An 18,203-nucleotide genomic window follows, 5' to 3' on the forward strand; every position below is an offset into this window, starting at 1 on the left:
TGCCAAATTACATCGAGGCAACATTGGCCCAGTTGTTTATCTTCTTGACATATAAACTGAGTTCACTGCAGTTTATCACATGGATTTTTTTCATATCTTGAAAAACTGAAGCTGATTTTCCTGTGTGTGGACACGGATTTTTATAAGGGTTTTATCCAGTATTGTAATAAATTTCTCCCCCATCTGAGCTCTAGACATCAATGTAGTTCTATGGTGCTTTATGTATCAAGTGCTGTGGGATGAAGGGTGCTCACTCAGGATATGTGAGCACTGCAATAAAACACCCATGGCTGGCCCATGTTGTCAGCTGACTTGTGCTTAGGGGGCTCAGGCTGCGTGGCTATAAAATTGCAGTGAAGATGTCTGGGATCGGGCTGGAGTATAGACTTCTGGTATCCTCCCACTCGAGGGGTCCCAGAGCCCTGGTTCTAGCCCGAGCCCAGACATTTACTCTGCAGTTTTATAGCCTTGCAGCTCAAGCCCCACGAGCCTAAGTCAGTTGACACAGGCCAGCCATGAATGTTTATTGCTGGTTATTCATACCCTCAGAGTCCTGTAGGGGAGTGTGTGGGGGGAGTGCTTGGACTCTGTGCAAGCTCTGAGCATAATCACGAAGCAGGTGGCAGTCTCTGCTGTAATGTTCAGCAAGAAAATAGTTAAAAATGTTCACTTCATTTTAACCTTGCTAGCTTCCAAATTTATCACCCCCTTGAGATGAGGGGACAGTCTGCAGATCCCTTACTGTAAAAATGCAGAAACCCCTGAGTGAAGATCATGTTTATTGCTTTTCACAGAGCATTTAAGTGAGGTTGAGGGAAAAATAATCCTCCCAACACTGATTTGGAAAGGTTGTATCAACTATTACACTACAACTATTACATAACTACAGATCATGGACTTCAGGAAAGTTTTGAGAGAATATCTCTGGGCCCTTATTCAGTGAGAACTAGACTTGTGGACTCATGTAGCAGGAAATATACTTCCCACTTCACTGTACTGTTACCAGACTTCTCCTTCAGACCCCTTTGTGGCTTACCCACTTTATACAGTTGTGATACAATAGGTTCACTGTATTTAGTACCTCTTTTTCTATGGAAAGGTGGTCAGCATTTGGCTCTGAGAGTTATTGTTTCATTCTGTCTAAAAATTCAGGATATTTTTCTTGTATTTAATTTGATGATAGCCAAAGTTGTTTCGTATGTTGTTTCCAATGTTTTGTAATACCTACCTGATAATACACAATGTTCAGTAATATAAAGAGGAGTTTAAAAATATCAGATTTAAATGCCATTATGTGTTTAACATTTTGAAACAAATTGCTGTGTAGAAGGCTTTGTAGACTTCGAAGCAAATTCAAATTTTTATGAAACGCAAGTCATGGATCCTTAGTGATAAACCTAGTACCCCCTTTTTTTTAAACAAAGGGTAATTGTATTTCCTTTATTTAACAGCCAGCCAGTAAAAGAGGCCTAGCAGTAGTTGTTTTGCTTGGCAACAGCAATGTTGCAAGAAAATCAGAAAGTTCAGTAATCAACTGAATCAAAGTTAAAAAGATGGTAGCACATGATCATCGTAATATGAAAATGTAACAACTACTCTGTTATATTTACTTAGTGGCTTCTGAAATGTTCTTGATCTGAGAATATGCAAAATGTTTTTATTTAAGTAATGGAACACTCAGTAAACTGAAAAATTGTCAAGTATTGTGCTACCAGAGCTATTTAAAATGTAGCATGCCTATCATATCTGCTAACAAAAGAGATTCACCTTTAGGTCATATAAATCACAGGTTCCTCATGTAGTGGCAATTACCTGTATGTGCTGAGTATTGTTGGTGGGAAATTACTAGGGCTGGTTGCAATTTTTCAGTGTTTTCAAGCTTCTGATGATGATACATTTTCCAGGTTTTGGTTTCAGTTTTTCAGTTTTTGGTTTTTTTGGATTTTGTTGTTGTTTTAATGACTTTTTTTCTAGAGCTAATCCAAATATTTAGAAAATTCAAAATTTCAACAATTTTTTGGAAGAAAATTTCAAAAAGATTGAATTTTTTCACCATATTCTACCATTATTATTATTTATTAATACTATAGTAGTGCCTAGATCTCCCGGATGAAATACAAACACAGTGAAATAAAAGTTGCTTACAATATAAATAGACAAAAGGGGAAACAAGCAGTAATGCACTAGCTGAAAGGTAACACTAGGATTAGAACTCAAGGTTTCATGACTCACAGAGCTGCACCCAGTCCACTACACCATGCAGCCCCATCTGCTCTCTCTGTGGTGTAATTATTATCATCCTATCATCCAGTTGCATCTTCCTGCAGGGCCAAAGCTTCCTTTATCACTGTTCCTGTCTATCATGTGGAAGAACATTGCTGAAACCTCTTCACAATTGCCTCATGTATATTGGAAGAGCTCTGATGATGTTAACCAAGTTCATCTCATTACCAGCCTTTAAGAATTTGGAGTCTCTGAAACTAGAAAGTATCTGAAATCTTTTAATTTTTGCCCTATCTTTCCCTTGCCCCCAAAACAGAGCCCTTAGCCCAAACCCTTTCTCTCCCATTAGCTATAGCACTTGCACCCTTAACCGGTAGTAGTAATAGTAGCATTGCCTAGAGGGCCTATTGTGCTAAGTACTGTACATTCACATTGTAATGGGGTGTACCTGGCCTGTGTGGCTCCCTTGAGGAGGCCTTGCAGTCCTAAGACACACCACCCCATGAAGTATAATGTGGGAGGAAAGGAGCAGTGAAGGTAGATCCTCCAGGCTTGCATAGACAGGCCTTTCTGGAGCAGCCATCTTTGAAACTACAGAGACCTAGCCTTCCAAGGGCTAGAAGGGTGACTGACAGTCAATCAGAGCCCAGTAGGCTCAGATAAAAGAAGCTGGAAGCCTTTACTAGGATAATACCTGGCTGGGACTAGAGGAGCAGGAAACTGTGCTCCTCTCTGGCCAGAGAAGCCTGGGGGCTAGCCAGGGTTAATCTCTGGTTGCACTTGCATAGCTGGTTTTGCAGGGAGAGAGGCACCTGAGAAACCTGGCCATGAGATAAGAGTGAAGATAAAGGGGCTGAGTGGAAGAGGCTCAGGGAAGAAGTAGCAATTAATTGAAGTGAGCAGTATATGCCTGCTGTGTATAGAGTCCCTGGGCTGAAACCCAGAGTAGTGGGCCTGCACAGATTCCCTTGCTGGCCACCAGCAAAGTGGCATAAACAGTGAGCAGGGGACAAGCTTAATCTAAGCCCCAAGAAGGTGACAGGGCTTATTTGAAAGCCTGAGCAAAGGGATGAACTTAAAGTGCCAGGGCTGAAGGCCTTGGTGAGGGCAGATAGACTGTTTATTTTGTTGGACTCTTTACTATCCTGGAAGGGATTCATTTTGATTGTATGACCCAGATGAGGACTGAGTCACTGAAGACCTGCCAAGTGAAGTCAATAACTTACAGGGCACCAGGAGAAGGACTGCAGTTCTTCACCCATGTGCAAGGAGGCACTCAAGAGGTGAGTGACCTCCTTACACTCATAATAAGAGATATTCAGAGACATAACAAAGGAATCCCTGAGCTGCTGGGACTGAGGCTACATCTTCACTGCAAAAAATGTGAGGTTTTCATAGTAGGGTAACTAACATGCATGAGCTATCCCACTGTAAAATCCTAGTGGAGACAAGGCACTGTGGTATTTTACCATGAAATAGGATAGGCAAGGTCAACTACGGTCAACGTGACCGTGCTGACGAATGCTATTGGAAACAACTATGTTAACCTGAACTAAGGTACTTTTTAGTTTGTGCCAGCAGCATCTACATGGGGTAGTTACAGCACACTTTACTGCATACTGCAACTTATACTGCCGTAGTCTACACTGCAGGGCTGTGTACACAGATCCAAAAAGTCTAACACTCTGCTTTTTGTTATGTCCAAAGAGGATCAGTGATTCTTCCCCTTGTGGATGTGCTTTGATAACATGCCTTCAAGAAATTTGCCAGAAGTGAGCTCCCTTAAAATAAATAGCTATCAGATTACATATGGAGCATCCTGTACAAGGCCCAGTATATATGTTAGAGGAAACACAAAAATAAAAGTAGATTATACAGCAAAAGCAGAACTGAAAACTTGGTAAAAATTAAGCTAGTTGGAAAACTATGTATTTTCCATGGAAAACTTTCAAAAGAAATTATAAAATATAAGTTTTTTCCAGTTTTTTTCCACAGAGGTTTTGTTTTTCAGAGATGATTTTGAGTCTCTAAAAGTGGAGGTTTTTTTGGCTATTTATTCCTCCACTACACCCTAGCCTTAAAAAAATTGTTAAAGGGAGGAAATATTTCTGAATTTTTTTTAAAAGGCTATTTTTCACCAGAAATGTGGTTTTGGGCAAAAACTTCTGATCACCCTTGAGGCTTTCAAAAATGTAGCAGAAAACCTACTTTTTTTTAAAAATAACAACAACCTAGTGTTTAATAAATCTTGCAGTCCCATTCTTTGAGTTGCCATCTAGCCCTCTGTTTCCAGAAATCCTGGCATCTGGAAGTTGGTAGGAAGAAAGAGAAAAACTTCAGTTGCATCATTGGGTCTGGCTTTTTTTTTAATACTTTTTCCTGGGCTCCTCCCCATTTCTGAGGTAATGGATGGCTGTACCTCTCTTTGACTAACACAGTAAAATGGCTTAAAATTACCTCACCTCTTCAGTTTAATGACTGGCAGTAACTGACTAGTCATGTGATGGAATTTCCATGAGAAGTTAAACCTTTGGATCTGGGGAAGCTAATGACAATTGTTCAGACCTTTGTCCCCTCCAACTTCCCTGCCTGAATTCATTTGTTAAGAAATTTCACACTACATTGTTATATAATAGATTCAGCTGTGCCTGGGAAAACCAAAACCCCTTTTCACAACCCACTTGAGTTTAAGTGGTTCATCCCAACTCTTTACTCAATCCAGCCCTCTCATGGCCAAACACAAAGCATAACCCTCTTTTTCCAGTTTCACATGACTTCCCAGTCTCATAATAAAAAGAATTAATTACAGAAAAAAGACCACCCCCTCCTACAAAAAAAAAATCATATCTTTTCACAATAACTCCTTTCCTTTCCCCTCCCAATTGCCCTTTACACCCTTACTTAACTTTAATTGGGCTACCTTAACTCAAACTACTGAGAAGCTCTGCAGATTGGAAAAGAGTCATCTGAGATACTGTCATAGAAAGATGTACTATCCTTTGGATAATTTAGCAGACTGAATTCAAATAGGCTCTTCTGCAATGTATGGGTTAATGACAACATAGAAGAGGCAGCTGCTGAAGGCAAAATAATTGGCTGAGGATTTAGGGGTTGTTGCTATGTAAGAGTAGTACTTCCTTAACTATAAAGGTATAGTTAAAATACTACAATACTGCTACCTCCAGTAAAAAGAAAAGGAGTACTTGTGGCATCTTAGAGACTAACAAATTTATTTGAGCATAAGCTTTCGTGAGCTACACCTCACTTCATCGGATGCAGCTCACGAAAGCTTATGCTCAGATAAATTTGTTAGTCTTTAAGGTGCCACAAGTACTCCTGTTCTTTTTGCGGATACAGACTAACATGGCTGCTACCCTGCTTCCTCCAGTGTGGATGTCGTTATTCTAGTTTAAGCAACTTTATGATACTGGGTCTTTTTCCTGTATGGAATGGGGAATAAGATACACTGTATAAAACAGCTTTATAACTGTATCCATATTAGGGGTTGTACCAGTGTAAATATTTCAGTAAACAATCACATCTCAAAGTAAAAAAGTTATGCTAGTATTAAATCTGCATGTAGAGCAGGCCTTAAAGACTAATTATGGTTGAAAGACAGGGTCTTCTTTGGGTTATTTTTATTATATACACGGCTTAAAGTCTGCCAGGTCACAGACCTGGGAAATCAAATGTCTAAAAAGCAAACTGGGTGGTTGATGGTAGAGATTTTTTAGTACCATCTGAGGGAAAACCCACTCTGATTGGCTGCTTTCCCCAATTACCTGCCTCCTACAGAAAAGCAGCCAATCATAGCTATCCCAGGAAGTCCCCCTCCTCCCCTCTGGAGCCAACACCATTTTCACAGGAGGGAAGGTGGGGGGATGGAGGAGGAAGAGCACAGCAGCTCAGGTTGCCTATGCTCCCTCCTCTTCCTCTCTCCTGTAGTGAGCAATGGGATAGCTCCTAGTTCCTCCCCTCTCCTGCCCTGGAACACCTGGCCTAGGAAGGGAGAAGGAGACCAGACTGCAGCCCACCAGGCCTGGGAGAGGAAGTGAAGAACCCTTATAATCTGCAGGAGGAGCTGATATGAGGTAGGGTTGCCACCTTTCTAATTTCTGGTAACCAGGCCCTGCTCCCTGCCCCACCTCTTCCCCAAGGCCTTACCCATTCTCTAGCTCTTCCCCCACACCTCCTGTTCACTCCTCTCCCCCACTCTCCTCGTTGATCGCTGGATCATCCCAAGGAGCCTGCCTGCACATAGGAGGTGGCACCGATTGAGCAGGGGCTGGAATAGGTTAATGACCTGGAGCCTTCTGCTGCCCTGTGTTAATCAGACTTTTGGTTTGAGTGCCATTTAGGTTTGCCAGGTCCCCGAAAACCAGGCACCTGGACACAGAAACCGAAAACCAGACTGTCTGGCTAAGACCTGGGTGGGTGGCAACCCTAATGTGAGGTGAAGACAGGGGGCAGAAGTGGCTGGCGGGGGCAGGATGATTTAAGGGTTGGGAGCAGAGTTAATTGCAGGCAAGGGGGATGGGCAGATGCGGGGGTGATGAAGGGCCTTCCCCACACATGGTTTTTTAGATGGTTTTAAACATTGCTTATATAGTGCTATGGATGTGCAAGGCACTTCACAAGTGAAGACAGGCTGAGAGTCTCAAAGCTGTCTTGGAGATTTAGACACATTCTGTATTAATCTTTGACTGCTTTGAAAAATTTTAATCACAGTCTCTTCTCTGAAGAGTTTACAGTCTACCATAAGACACAAAAGGCGTGATTTTTTTCAGTTGCCTCCCGATGTAGTCATTTACACCTGTGCGAAGTAAAATGCTTCCATTACAATTTCTGTAACCCTCCATGAAAACATGAGTTTTGAGAAGAGACTTAAAGGAGAATGGAAAAGTGTGGCAATTAGCACTGGAATCACCATCGCTCTTTGCTCCGCATAATTAAAGGTGTCTCAGGGTGGATGCATGCTTGTTGCGAATTAATGTGTTATTTTTCTTATGCTACTAAGATTTTTGGAAGGCTATTTGACCAAGTCACATTATTTTTCCTGAATAAGTCATCCCTTCTATATATTCCACTATGTTTGAAACTGGTCATCTAGCCCACTGAGACTCCAATGCTGCAAACATACAGATAAAGCTATTCATGGATGCAGATATTTGCAGGGTTAGGGGCTAATACTGTGACTACATCAGCTCACAGTTTTGATTTATTTTTTTTTAATGTGAGACCATGAGGCTATACATACCTCTGAAATCTGGATCAGGTTCTCATATAAATAATGCATCTGTTTAATAAAAGGAAGTGCTACAAAAATAATAAATAAAGCCTTTAGGTTTGAAACAGATATTTGGCATGTTAGGATATCGGAAAAACACCACAAAAAGAAGCAAACTGTACTAAGCTCTCTCAGGGTTCCTCTGTTATTTATTTATATATGAATCAAATATTATTGTAATTCTCCTGGGGGTAATCATTTCCAATGTGCAAATCAGATAACAGTAAATCATCCCACACTGGATATAAAGGCCCTTAAAATAGCAATGTGGATCACATGAAAATGATTTTATTGAAGCCAGTACCCCGTAAAAGCAGTTATATCCTCTATATCCCCTGTTCTTTCCTCTAATTGTATAGGGATCTAAATCCCAAATAACCCTAACTACAGGCTTTTTATAAACTTGTGAACCATTTATAGTTTCTTCTATCTTGGATCTCCCCACCACTCATGGTTCCTCAAAATAAATAGCTGCATTCTTTGATGACTCCCATGACTTCTGATTCAAAGATGCCATATTTTAGATTACCACTTCAGGCCAGATTTGCTTTTTTCCCATTTAGCTTTGGGGGGGCGGGGGGGGGAGGAGGAATGGATAAACTGCATAGGTCTAATAAAAGAAACATTAGCATTATTTTAGTCTATCTGCTTATAAATAATTAAGTTTTCTTATTTAAACTTTTGTCCTCAGGAATGTTGAGCCTAGAAATGAGGTGGAATCCTCATAACAGATGTGTTCTTGGCTCCAACTAGCTATTCACAAAGGAGAAATATATTTTCATTTTAAATGCAGGATATTAGGTTGTTTCTGCATAAGGCACATTTAGAATTTAAGTATTTGCAGGATCCCCTTAAGCTGTATTTTGCCTCACCACTTGTTAGTGGTTGTATTCTCAGTGGAGGAGTACAATAGAAATAAATGAATTCTACAGATAATAATGTTATTGGATACAAAACCAGTTTAAGATTGGGATTCATTTGACTGTCAGAGATGGTTCAATCCAAGTCTGAACCAGTATGTCTTTAATTTAGTTTGTCTGTGACGATAGATTTAAAATACACTTGCAGATGTACCCCGAGTGAAAAGCATTGCATCATACTGAACTATTTAGAGTTTCAGAGTAGCAGCTGTGTTAGTCTGTATCTGCAAAAAGAAAAGGAGTACAAATTTATTTGAGCTATAGCTCACAAAAGCCTATGCTCAAATAAATTTGTTCGTCTCTAAGGTGCCACAAGTGCTCCTTTTATTTAGAGTTTAAAGACATAGGTCCCAAACCTCAGATGCTTTGTGCCCATTTTGCATTTGCATGGGAACATGGCCCTACTGATGGGTTAACCAGCAGTTTGGATGATCGCCCCAGTTGCAGGAGAATCCTGGAATGTTGGAGAGCTAATGTAGTGGCTCATATGCCACCCACCTTCCTGACTGCCATTAAAAGAGCGTGGATAGCAAGCTTCACAGATTTCAGTGGCCATATCTGTCCTTTGGAGTCAACTGGTGTAAAACAGAGCAGCCTTCAGGGTGCTCCAGTTTATTATTGGGATCAGCCCAGAACTGGAGAAATGCAAAGACTGTTTAAATCCATCTTCATATCCCATCCTCCACCTTCTGTGTTGTGCTGTGCATTCTTCAGCTACTATCAGACCAGGGATGTAATTTTCTGTAATACCATTTATCCATTTCATAAACACATTGAACCAAATCCTGAAGGGCTTGCTGGTTCTTCACTCATATGTGCAGGGCATGCTCCCTAGCCTGACAGATTCTGAGAATTTTCAGGGTGGTGTGGCAAGATGCCCAGAGCAGCTCCAGAGCAGTTGGCCATACTGGTGGTCCAGTATTTCGCACCCCCCACTACTCAGGGCTTCATTTCTCTTTAGCAGTCATGCTTTTCAAATGGGCTGGGGAGATCATGAGGACTGTATGTTGCAAAAGAGGCCTGGGTTCATATTTTACTTATTGTGAATGTGGCTTTTCTCATACACAAATATAACAGATTTCTACTTGCATACTGGTTAGGAGTGTTTCCTAGATGTACTTTGAAAATGCAGAAATCTGATGATCTCGTGTATATCTTAACTCTTTGTTTACCAATGATACTTTGGTAGCATGTGAGGATGGTTCACTGAAGTGAGACCTCTGGAAAAGAAAATGATCTTGGAGGCTGCAAGGAGTGAATTGGAGGGTTTGTGGATCGGTGTCTCATAGTGCAGACATCATTGCAGAGGACTGCACTCAATGGCTTCTGAAGTCTTTTCCCAGCCCTTTGTTCTTACATTCAATTTCTTATATTTTCTGAAAGAGGGTGAAAAGTTCCTGATCCACTCTCTCTTTACTAGTCATCATTTTGTGCACTTGTATCATATCCTCTCTTACTTATTTCCCCCAAATATAAACAGTCTCTGTCTCTCTTCATGAGTGTTTTTCCATGCCCATAATCACTGTTATCACACATCTTTGGACCCCCTCTATTTCTCCCATATCCATTTTAAGATACTGTGAACTGAACTGAACATGGTATTCCAGATGAGAGCATACCATTGGTTTATATAATTGAATTGTAATATTGCATGATAATATTTTCTGTATTGTCTATCCCATTCCTTATACCCCTTAATATTTCGTTAGCATTTTTGACCATTGCTGTACTTTTGAGCAGAACTTTTCATCTAACTATCCACAATGATTCCCAAATCTTTTTCCTGAGTTGATGCAGTTAATTTACCAAAAGGTATATGTGAGAGAGATGGGGTATAAACCCCACTTTGTCACCAAAAGGGTTTTTGGAACCTAATTCCTCACTAATGGCACCTGGGGGAGGGTGTTGCCAGGTGAAGGGGGTGGACTTCACTGAGGAGAGGAAAGCTCAGTTGAGAAGTGGAGAGGATGTAGTTAGTTCCCTCTATCTGGGAAAGGACCTGATTGAAGGCTGGAAGGAGAGAGAAACAAGCAGTCACCTCCTAAGATGAGCCTGAAACATGAGGGAAGATCAGGAGCTGCAGAGAGGTGATGGCTAGCCTGAAGCCTTGGGAAGGTGGAAAACTGGGCTCGTCCTAGACTGTATGGGTGGAGTGAGGCACAGGAGCTTGAGAACAGATTCAGGGACATTGCATTATAGTTGAGGCTCATCTGCGAGGGAGGGGGTGGCCAAGTGAGCCTGTTGGGAGCTTAAGATTCAGTTGTCTTTAAATTTCTTTTGAACTTTATGACCCCAGAAGAGATGGAAACAAACCATGACCCATTTGGATGGCCAAGTTACAGGAAGAGAGATCACTGCAGGGCCAGACTGGCTGTTTTCAGGAGGAACCAGATGGGAAAAACCTGCTATGCTATGCCATGCCGAGCCATGAGGGTATGCTCTAGCAGTAAGTCCATGACTCTACAAAGTGTTTTCAAATTATTCACTCAAGTGTGCATTACTTTGTATTTGTCAACATTGAACTTCATCTGTTATCATGTTGTCCACATGACCTACCTTGATTAGGTCCCTCTGAAAAGCCTCAAAGTTGTGACTAACCTAAATAATTTTGTGTTGTCATAAATATAAAGGGAAGGGTAAACCCCTTTGAAATCCCTCCTGGCCAGGGGAAAGCTCCTCTCACCTGTAAAGGGTTAAGAAGCTAAAGGTAACCTCGCTGGCACCTGACCAAAATGACCAATGAGGAGACAAGATACTTTCAAAAGCTGGGAGGAGGGAGAGAAACAAAGGGTTTGTGTGTCTGTCTGTAGTCCTCTTGGCCGGGGACAGAACAGGAATGGAGTCTTAGAACTTTTAGTAAGTAATCTAGCTAGGTATGTGTTAGATTATGATTTCTTTAAATGGCTGAGAAAAGAATTGTGCTGAATAGAATAACTATTTCTGTCTGTGTATCTTTTTTGTAACTTAAGGTTTTGCCTAGAGGGGTTCTCTATGTTTTTGAATCTAATTACCCTGTAAGATATATACCATCCTGATTTTACAGGGGGGATTTCTTTATTTCTATTTACTTCTATTTTTTATTAAAAGTCTTCTTGTAAAACACTGAATGCTTTTTCATTGTTCTCAGATCCAAGGGTTTGGGTTTGTGGTCACCTATGCAAATTGGTGAGGCTTTTTATCCAACATTTCCCAGGAAAGGGGGGGTACAAGTGTTGGGAGGATTGTTCATTGTTCTTAAGATCCGAGGGTCTGGGTCTGTAGTCACCTAGGCAAATTGGTGAGGCTTTTTACCAAACCTTGTCCAGGAAGTGGGGTGCAGGGTTTTGGGAAGTATTTTGGGGGGAAGGACGCGTCCAAACAGCTCTTCCCCAGTAACCAGTATTAGTTTGGTGGTGGTAGCGGCCTGTCCAAGGGGTAATATTTTGTACCTTGGGGAAGTTTTGACCTAAGCTGGTAAAGATAAGCTTAGGAGGTTTTTCATGCAGGTCCCCACATCTGTACCCTAGAGTTCAGAGTGGGGGAGGAACCTTGACATGGTGGCACAGTGGTGGGATTAACCTGAAATCATTTTGAGATCCAGTTGAGATTTTTTGAACTAGAAATACAGATTTTAAAAAGGAATTTTTAGGAAGTCCAGAAGCAGCTTTGAAACTGAAAGCAGCTTGGTTTCTCTCTGCTTTGTGGCCAAGCAGAGACAAAAGGGGATTATCTTGTGAATTGCAGGTTTTCTTTGCCTGGAGGCAGGGTACTTAACTCCTGCAGGGAAATTCACAGTCTTCCAACCCAGAGGTTTTTTTTTCTTTTCTTCCTAAAAGTAAATAGGGGGTGTGTGCTCTACCCATTTGCCTGGAGACAAAAGTGGCAGGGTTTTTTTAGGATTTTGATTTTTTTTTTTTGTTTTACAAGGAGCACAGGTTTGAAAAGAAATTTTTTTTTTCTTTGGGCTGGGTAAGCAGGTTTCCAAGTAGTTGGAGGTTTTTTGCTTTAATTTGGGCCCAGAGCAGAGACAAGGGAATTGTCTTTTTCTGTAGGCTGACAATCACTATCAGAGAATAGGTATTCTATTCCAGCACAGCAAAATTTTACAGCCAAGTTTTGTTTGTTTATTCCTAAACCTCGGGTGTAAAGTTAGTTAAAAACAGAGAGGTTAGAATGGCCAAATCCTCAGCTCGACTACAGCTGGAATTAGCCAAATTTCAGGCTGAGGAAAAACAAAGGGAACATGAAAGACAGATAGAACTCATGCAGCTGAAGAAGGAACAAGAAAGGGAGGCAGAACAACACCAAGAGGCTGCCCACAAGAGGGAAATGGAGGCAAGGAAGCATGTGGAGGAGGAGAGGGAAAAAGAGAGGAAGCATGTGGAGGAGATGGAGAGGATAAAGGCCCAGCAGAATATACCAACAAACCCTAGCAATCCTTCTCCAGGTACCACTTCCCATCCCAGAAAGTTCCCCACCTACAAGGCAGGTGATGATACTGAGGCCTTCTTAGAAAACTTCGAAAGGGCCTGCCTTGGGTACAACATCTCTACTGACCAATACATGGTAGAGCTGAGGCCGCAGCTCAGTGGACCCTTAGCTGAGGTGGCAGCTGAAATGCCTAAAGAACACATGAACAAGTATGAACTGTTTAAATCCAAGGCGAGAGTCAGAATGGGGATAACACCCGAGCAGTCTCGTCGGAGGTTCAGAGCCCTAAGGTGGAAACCAGACATGTCATTTACCCGACATGCCTACCACATTGTAAAACATTGGGATGCCTGGATATCAGGAGCAAGTGTTGAATCTCCAGTAAATTTGCCCTTCCTAATGCAAATGGAACAATTCTTAGAGGGTGTTCCTGAGGAAATAGAAAGATACATCCTAGATGGGAAACCCAAAACTGTAATTGAGGCAGGAGAGATTGGAGCCAGATGGGTGGAGGTGGCAGAGAAGAAGAAAACTGGTCGCAGTTGGAGCGGAGACCAGAAGGGACCACCCCAGACCACACCCTATTACCGGGGGCCGCCCAAAGCCCCACCTACCTCCCAAAGAACCCTCCAGACCCCTTATCGTCCCACCACCCCGTTCTCCAGCAACCCTCCTCGCCCCAGTGACCCGTCAGCTGGACGATGTTTTAAGTGTAACGAGCTGGGGCATGTAAAGGCCAACTGCCCCAAGAACCCCAACAGATTACAGTTCATTGCACCGGAATCACACCAGAGGTCCACAGGCCCAGATACCTCCCAGATACCCTTGGAGCGGAGGGAAACTGTGAGTGTGGGTGGGAAGAAGGTCACCGCGTGGAGGGACACCGGAGCACAAGTGTCAGCTATCCATGCTTCCTTAGTGGACCCCAATTTAATCAACCCAGAGATCCAAGTGACGATTCAACCCTTCAAGTCCAACTCTTTCAATTTGCCTACAGCCAAGTTGCCTGTCCAGTACAAGGGCTGGTCAGGAATGTGGACTTTTGCAGTCTATGATGATTATCCCATCCCCATGCTGTTGGGGGAAGACTTGGCCAATCATGTGAAGCAGGCCAAGAGGGTGGGAATGGTCACCCGCAACCAGGCTAAACAAGCCGTGAGGCCTAGCTCTGTTCCGGAAACTTCTATCAGGACCCAGTCAGAGGTGATGGACCTGGACCCCAGGCCAATGTCTGCAACAGCAGTAGTGGATCCAGTCCCAGAGACCCAGACGGAACCAGTCCCAGAACCGGAACCAGCCAAACAACCAACACCAGACCCCGTGTCAGCACTGAATCCAGTACTTGCAACCTCAACACCAGAGGGCCCCACCGAACCTGAACTGGCAGCAGCCGATAACCCTACACAAGAGGCTCAGCCGGAGCCTGAATCCCAACATAGTGCACCAGCGGAGAGCGGTTCACAGTCAACAGAAACAGCTCCATCCCCTATATCGCTTCCAGAGGGACCAAGCCTAGGTCCACAATCCCATGAGGAACTGATGTCTCCAGCATCAAGGGAACAGTTCCAGACCGAACAGGAAGCAGATGAAAGCCTCCAGAGAGCTTGGACGGCGGCACGGAGCAACCCACCGCCTCTCAGCTCTTCTAATCGATCCAGGTTTGTTGTAGAAAGAGGACTTTTATACAAGGAAACTCTTTCTGGGGGACACCAGGAAGACTGGCATCCTCAGAGACAGTTGGTAGTTCCAACTAAATACCGGGCCAAGCTCTTGAGCTTAGCCCATGATCACCCTAGTGGCCATGCTGGGGTGAACAGGACCAAAGACCGTTTGGGGGGGTCATTCCACTGGGAGGGAATGGGCAAGGATGTTTCTACCTATGTCCAGTCTTGTGAGGTGTGCCAAAGAGTGGGAAAACCCCAAGACCAGGTCAAAGCTCCTCTCCAGCCACTCCCCATCATTGAAGTTCCATTTCAGCGAGTAGCTGTGGATATTCTGGGTCCTTTTCCGAAAAAGACACCCAGAGGAAAGCAGTACATACTGACTTTCATGGATTTTGCCACCCGATGGCCGGAAGCAGTAGCTCTAAGCAACACCAGGGCTAAAAGTGTGTGCCAGGCCCTAGCAGACATTTTTGCCAGGGTAGGTTGGCCCTCCGACATCCTCACAGATGCAGGGACTAATTTCCTGGCAGGAACTATGAAAAACCTTTGGGAAGCTCATGGGGTAAATCACTTGGTTGCCACTCCTTACCATCATCAAACAAATGGCATGGTGGAGAAGTTTAATGGAACTTTGGGGGCCATGATACGTAAATTCGTAAATGAGCACTCCAATGATTGGGACCTAGTATTGCAGCAGTTGCTCTTTGCCTACAGAGCTGTACCACATCCCAGTTTAGGGTTTTCCCCATTTGAACTTGTATATGGCCGTGAGGTTAAGGGGCCATTGCAGTTGGTGAAGCAGCAATGGGAGGGATTTACACCTTCTCCAGGAACTAACATTCTGGACTTTGTAACCAACCTACAAACCACCCTCCGAACCTCTTTAGCCCTTGCTAGAGAAAACTTACAGGATGCTCAAAAAGAGCAAAAAGCCTGGTATGATAAACATGCCAGAGAGCGTTCCTTCAAAGTAGGAGACCAGGTCATGGTCTTAAAGGCGCTCCAGGCCCATAAAATGGAAGCATCGTGGGAAGGGCCATTCGTGGTCCAGGAGCGCCTGGGAGCTGTTAATTATCTCATAGCATTCCCCACCTCCAACCGAAAGCCTAAGGTGTATCATATTAATTCTCTAAAGCCCTTTTATTCCAGAGAATTAAAGGTTTGTCAGTTTACAGCCCAGGGAGGAGACGACGCTGAGTGGCCTGAAGGTGTCTACTACGAAGGGAAATGTGCTGGTGGTGTGGAAGAGGTGAACCTCTCCATGACCCTTGGGCGTATGCAGCGACAGCAGATCCAGGAGCTGTGCACTAGCTACGCGCCAACGTTCTCAGCCACCCCAGGACTGACTGAACGGGCATACCACTCCATTGACACAGGTAATGCTCACCCAATTAGGGTCCAACCTTACCGGGTGTCTCCTCAAGCTAAAACTGCTATAGAACGGGAGATCCAGGATATGTTACAGATGGGTGTAATCCGCCCCTCTGAAAGTGCATGGGCATCTCCAGTGGTTCTAGTTCCCAAACCAGATGGGGAAATACGTTTTTGCGTGGACTACCGTAAGCTAAATGCTGTAACTCGCCCAGACAACTATCCCATGCCACGCACAGATGAACTATTAGAGAAACTGGGAAGGGCCCAGTTCATCTCTACCTTGGACTTAACCAAGGGGTACTGGCAGATACCGCTAGATGAATCTGCCAAGGAAAGGTCAGCCTTCATCACACATCTCGGGCTGTATGAATTTAATGTACTCCCTTTCGGGCTGCGAAATGCACCCGCCACTTTCCAAAGACTTGTAGATGGTCTCCTAGCGGGATTAGGAGAATATGCAGTCGCCTACCTTGACGATGTGGCCATATTTTCGGATTCCTGGGCAGACCACCTGGAACATCTACAAAAAGTCCTTGAGCGCATAAGGGAGGCAGGACTAACTGTTAAGGCTAAGAAGTGTCAAATAGGCCTAAACAGAGTGACTTACCTTGGACACCAGGTGGGTCAAGGAACTATCAGCCCCCTACAGGCCAAAGTGGATGCTATCCAAAAGTGGCCTGTCCCAAAGTCAAAGAAACAGGTTCAATCCTTCTTAGGCTTGGCCGGTTATTACAGACGATTTGTACCGCACTACAGCCAAATCGCTGCCCCACTGACAGACCTAACCAAAAAGAAACAGCCAAATGCTGTTCAGTGGACCGGAAAGTGTCAGAAGGCCTTTAACAAGCTTAAAGCGACACTCATGTCTGACCCTGTACTAAGGGCCCCAGACTTTGACAAACCGTTCCTAGTAACCACAGATGCATCCGAGCGTGGTGTGGGAGCAGTTTTAATGCAGAAAGAACCTGATCAAGAATTCCACCCTGTAGTGTTTCTCAGCAAAAAACTGTCTGAGAGGGAAAGCAACTGGTCAGTCACTGAAAAAGAATGTTATGCCATTGTCTACGCTCTGGAAAAGCTACGCCCATATGTTTGGGGACGGCGTTTCCACCTGCAAACCGACCATGCTGCACTAAAGTGGCTTCACACCGTCAAAGAAACTAACAGAAAACTTCTTCGGTGGAGTTTAGCTCTCCAAGATTTTGATTTCGACATCCAACACATCTCAGGAGCTTCTAACAAAGTGGCTGATGCACTCTCCCGTGAAAGTTTCCCAGAATCAACTGGTTAAAATCGTCCTTGAGATGTGGAAAATATTGTTAGTCTTTATGTACTTGGTAGTATATTTAGAGATGCATGTGTCTTATTAACTCTGTTTTCCTAGAGCTCCAGGAAGAAATCCCAGCCAGTGTTTCACCCTAGCTGAGATTTGGGGGGCATGTCATAAATATAAAGGGAAGGGTAAACCCCTTTGAAATCCCTCCTGGCCAGGGGAAAGCTCCTCTCACCTGTAAAGGGTTAAGAAGCTAAAGGTAACCTCCCTGGCACCTGACCAAAATGACCAATGAGGAGACAAGATACTTTCAAAAGCTGGGAGGAGGGAGAGAAACAAAGGGTTTGTGTGTCTGTCTGTAGTCGTCTTGGCCGGGGACAGAACAGGAATGGAGTCTTAGAACTTTTAGTAAGTAATCTAGCTAGGTATGTGTTAGATTATGATTTCTTTAAATGGCTGAGAAAAGAATTGTGCTGAATAGAATAACTATTTCTGTCTGTGTATCTTTTTTGTAACTTAAGGTTTTGCCTAGAGGGGTTCTCTATGTTTTTGAATCTAATTACCCTGTAAGATATATACCATCCTGATTTTACAGGGGGGATTTCTTTATTTCTATTTACTTCTATTTTTTATTAAAAGTCTTCTTGTAAAACACTGAATGCTTTTTCATTGTTCTCAGATCCAAGGGTTTGGGTTTGTGGTCACCTATGCAAATTGGTGAGGCTTTTTATCCAACATTTCCCAGGAAAGGGGGGGTACAAGTGTTGGGAGGATTGTTCATTGTTCTTAAGATCCGAGGGTCTGGGTCTGTAGTCACCTAGGCAAATTGGTGAGGCTTTTTACCAAACCTTGTCCAGGAAGTGGGGTGCAGGGTTTTGGGAAGTATTTTGGGGGGAAGGACGCGTCCAAACAGCTCTTCCCCAGTAACCAGTATTAGTTTGGTGGTGGTAGCGGCCTGTCCAAGGGGTAATATTTTGTACCTTGGGGAAGTTTTGACCTAAGCTGGTAAAGATAAGCTTAGGAGGTTTTTCATGCAGGTCCCCACATCTGTA

General features: G+C 43.4%; 1 protein-coding gene across 1 annotated transcript in view; it reads left to right on the forward strand.

Annotated features, from left to right (window-relative positions):
- The window catches only part of LOC311514966 (uncharacterized protein), a 414,125-nt gene extending 396,556 nt beyond the window's left edge, over nucleotides 1-17,569 (forward strand). Inside the window, exons 10-11 of the mRNA XM_084617718.1 lie at nucleotides 10,727-10,863; nucleotides 12,857-17,569. Of these exons, the coding sequence (XP_084473844.1) occupies nucleotides 10,758-10,863; nucleotides 12,857-17,169 (4,419 nt within the window). The 5' untranslated portion in view covers nucleotides 10,727-10,757 and the 3' untranslated portion in view covers nucleotides 17,170-17,569. The remainder of the gene's footprint in view (nucleotides 1-10,726; nucleotides 10,864-12,856) is intronic.
- The last annotated feature ends 634 nt before the right edge of the window (nucleotides 17,570-18,203 follow it).

Source organism: Lepidochelys olivacea (genome assembly GCF_965140295.1).
Source record: "Lepidochelys olivacea isolate rLepOli2 genome assembly, chromosome: 1".
Taxonomy (NCBI): domain Eukaryota; kingdom Metazoa; phylum Chordata; order Testudines; family Cheloniidae; genus Lepidochelys; species Lepidochelys olivacea.